The sequence below is a fragment of the Stigmatopora nigra genome, chromosome 13 (assembly GCF_051989575.1).
Source record: "Stigmatopora nigra isolate UIUO_SnigA chromosome 13, RoL_Snig_1.1, whole genome shotgun sequence".
NCBI classification, from domain to species: Eukaryota; Metazoa; Chordata; class Actinopteri; order Syngnathiformes; family Syngnathidae; genus Stigmatopora; species Stigmatopora nigra.
This window is the reverse complement of record NC_135520.1, coordinates 10,861,819-10,864,890: the sequence shown is the minus strand read 5'-3', so window position 1 is coordinate 10,864,890 and position 3,072 is coordinate 10,861,819. Positions and strand designations below refer to the sequence as shown.

The window sequence follows — 3,072 nt, the reverse complement described above, 5'->3', positions numbered from 1 at the left end:
ATATATATATATATATATATATATATATATATATATATATATATATATATATATATATATATATATATATATATATATATATATATATATATATATATATATATATATATATATATATATATAATGTCCAATGTTACTTTTTTAGTTACATAGTCACTTGATGAATGATTAAATTAGTACATCAGACAAGAGTTTTTTGTAATTGAATATATTATTTTTTAGTTCTTCGTTTTTCGACAAAGAATACAATTAATATTTGTGGTCTTGACTAACGCGAGTATTTTTACTTGTGTAACAACACGCGAACATTTTGCGGACGTGAAGTGAACTGGAAACGATAGGAAAGAAAACATTTTCCCTTATCGCGTCCTTGCTGGGAGGAAACTTCTTCGAGTTTGCGCGTGCGCGAGAGCTCCCCGCGGAATCCTATTGGCTGCAGTCCGGAGATGACGTGGCGCTGATTGGCCGAGGAGCAGGAAGGCCGACCAATGTGTTGAGCCTCTGCGGCTCGCTAATTAATTGCTGCTATCTGTCTCCTATCCTTGTGTGTGCGTGCGCGGGTGCGTGTTTTTGCATGCGTGTGTGTGTGTGTATGAGAGTGTGTGTTTCCCTTTTTCTCCCCAAAGCGAACATGAAATAGTTTGTCGGGCTACACTTTCCTTGTCCTCCATCCATCCCCCCTTCCTAGCCTCCTTTCTCCCTTTCCCGTCCTGCGCGCTTTGCTCGGCGGCACACTTCCGAATCCGTTCGGTGATGTTGGACATGGGCGAACGCAAAGAGCTGAAAATGATCCCCAAATCGTCCTTCACCATCCACAGCTTGGTGCCCGAGGCCGTGCAGAGCGACAACCACAGCCACCATCACCACCATCACCCCCACAACAACAGCAACCACCACCACAACCATCACCACCACCATCACCACGTCCAGAACCGAGGGGACGACGCAGAACTCAAGCCCGCAATTGTCACCACCACCATCGCCGGGCCCACCACCACCACCATCGCCGCCGCCGCCGCCGCCCAGCATGACAGCAAGGCGGAAGCCTTGAGCGATCCGCCGGTGTCGGGGTCAGAAAACTCCGTGCCGGTAGCTCCCGAGACGGCCACCGAGGCTCCTACTGCTGCTGAGACGCCTGAAGAGAAGAAGGAGGGAAAAGACGCCTCCTCGGCGGACGCCTGCGGCGGCAAGGAACCCGAGAAAAAGGGCGGCAAGTTCGAGAAGCCTCCGTTCTCGTACAACGCGCTAATTATGATGGCCATCCGCCAGAGCCCCGAGAAACGACTGACCCTCAACGGCATCTACGAGTTCATCATGAAAAACTTCCCGTACTACCGAGAGAACAAGCAGGGCTGGCAGAACTCCATCCGCCACAACCTAAGTCTCAACAAGTGCTTCGTCAAGGTGCCCCGCCATTACGACGACCCTGGCAAGGGCAACTACTGGATGCTGGACCCCAGCAGCGACGACGTCTTTATCGGCGGCACCACCGGGAAACTCCGCCGCCGCTCCACCACCTCCCGGGCCAAACTGGCTTTCAAGCGGGGTGCCCGCCTCACCTCCGGCCTCACTTTCATGGAGCGGGCCGGCTCGCTTTACTGGCCCGTGTCTCCCTTCCTCTCGCTGCACCACCCGAGGGCCGGCGCCACGGTGGGCTACAACGGCGCTTCGGCAGCGGCTGCGGCGGCCGCGGCCGCGGCGGCGGCCTACCCAGGGCACCCCATGTCGTATGGCGCCATGCTCGGCCAGAATGTTCACGGCGCCGGGCACCCTTTCCCCCCGCCGTCAAATGGCCTAAGCATGGAGCGGCTAGTTGGCGGCGAACTGCCCTACGCCACGCACCACCTGACCGCGGCAGCGCTGGCGGCTTCGGCGATGCCCTGCGGGCTGTCGGTGCCCTGCTCCGGCACCACGTACTCCCTTAACCCGTGCTCGGTCAACCTGCTTTCTGGACAGACCAGCTATTTTTTCCCGCACGTCCCAGTGAGCACGCCGGGCGGTGGTGGTGGAGGAGGAGGAGGCGGAAGCGGAGGAGGCCCCACTGTCCGTGCACCGGCATCTGGTTCCCCGCAGGCGGCCTCGTGTGACTCCCTCAGGCCGCCGATGGGCGCCTCTCTACCGGCCTTCTCGTCCGGACTCTCCGCCGGCCTCTCTGACTATTTCACACACCAGAACCAAGCCTCTGCGCCCAACCCGCTGATCCACTAACCGAACTGGCGCAAGTGAGCCTCCGCAACTGTAAGTGGAACATTTACATCCGTATAAAGAAAACAAAACTGAAAAAAAGTTTAGAACAAGAAAAAAAGAAAACGGGAAGTTTCCAGGTATTTTGTAATATTATTATTATTATTATCATTATTATTAATATTATTCTTCGTGTTCTGGATTCGTGTGTATAAATAGTGCGTGCGGGTGTCATGTCGACTAGAATGTTAGTTTTTATTTTTTTTCCTATTTCGGCTCAACATTTACACTTGAACATGTTTCAGTATTATTCGTGACAAAGTTTTTATTTTACAATTGTTAATTTCTGACTGAAGAAATGTAAAATGCAGTCGACTGACGCAAACCAACCCTCCTGTTTCCTCTTTTTTTCTTTCTCCCTTTTCTACTGACCAGACTGGACTTTTTTTGTTGTTGCCAAGACACCAACAACATGTCTGCTCGTCTTCTGGGCTCCCCAAAATGTTCTGCTGCTTGTCTTTTGAATGTCTTCTTTTTTCTTTTTCTTCTTGTGTCGCTTTAACCTCAAAAGAAAAAAAACAAGAGCGAGAAGGAAAAAGAAAAAGTTCCAATCTTTACGAAATAAAGCTAGCTGACCTTATTAAAATTCTTTGTCATTTTTTTTGCTGCTGACGTGCACGTGCACAAAATACATCCACCATGCGCGTTCATGTATGTAGGTTAGCAGCACATTACAGTGTGTCACAGGCTTCCGGTTTTGAGATCTGGGACATAAACTTGCGTGCGCATGTGTCAGTATTTTGATTAAACAACAACTCTAAAATGACTGCGTCACTGTTTTTAACATTTAGCGGAAGTAAACACTAAAATAAATGAAAAAGAAATGTT

General features: G+C 50.0%; 1 protein-coding gene across 1 annotated transcript; it reads left to right on the top strand.

Annotated features, from left to right (window-relative positions):
* The first annotated feature begins 474 nt into the window (after window positions 1–474).
* Window positions 475–2,830, top strand: foxg1a (forkhead box G1a). Its single transcript, XM_077731910.1, has 2 exons — window positions 475–2,238; window positions 2,620–2,830. Exon 1 carries the CDS (start codon window positions 754–756, stop codon window positions 2,206–2,208), a length of 1,455 nt encoding a protein of 484 aa, XP_077588036.1. The 5' UTR covers window positions 475–753; the 3' UTR covers window positions 2,209–2,238; window positions 2,620–2,830.
* Window positions 2,831–3,072: the final 242 nt, after the last annotated feature.

Bases quoted from the DNA above. Each gene is read 5' to 3' on its own strand.
- foxg1a (XM_077731910.1), top strand. From the start codon at position 754: ATGTTGGACATGGGCGAACGCAAAGAGCTGAAAATGATCCCCAAATCG.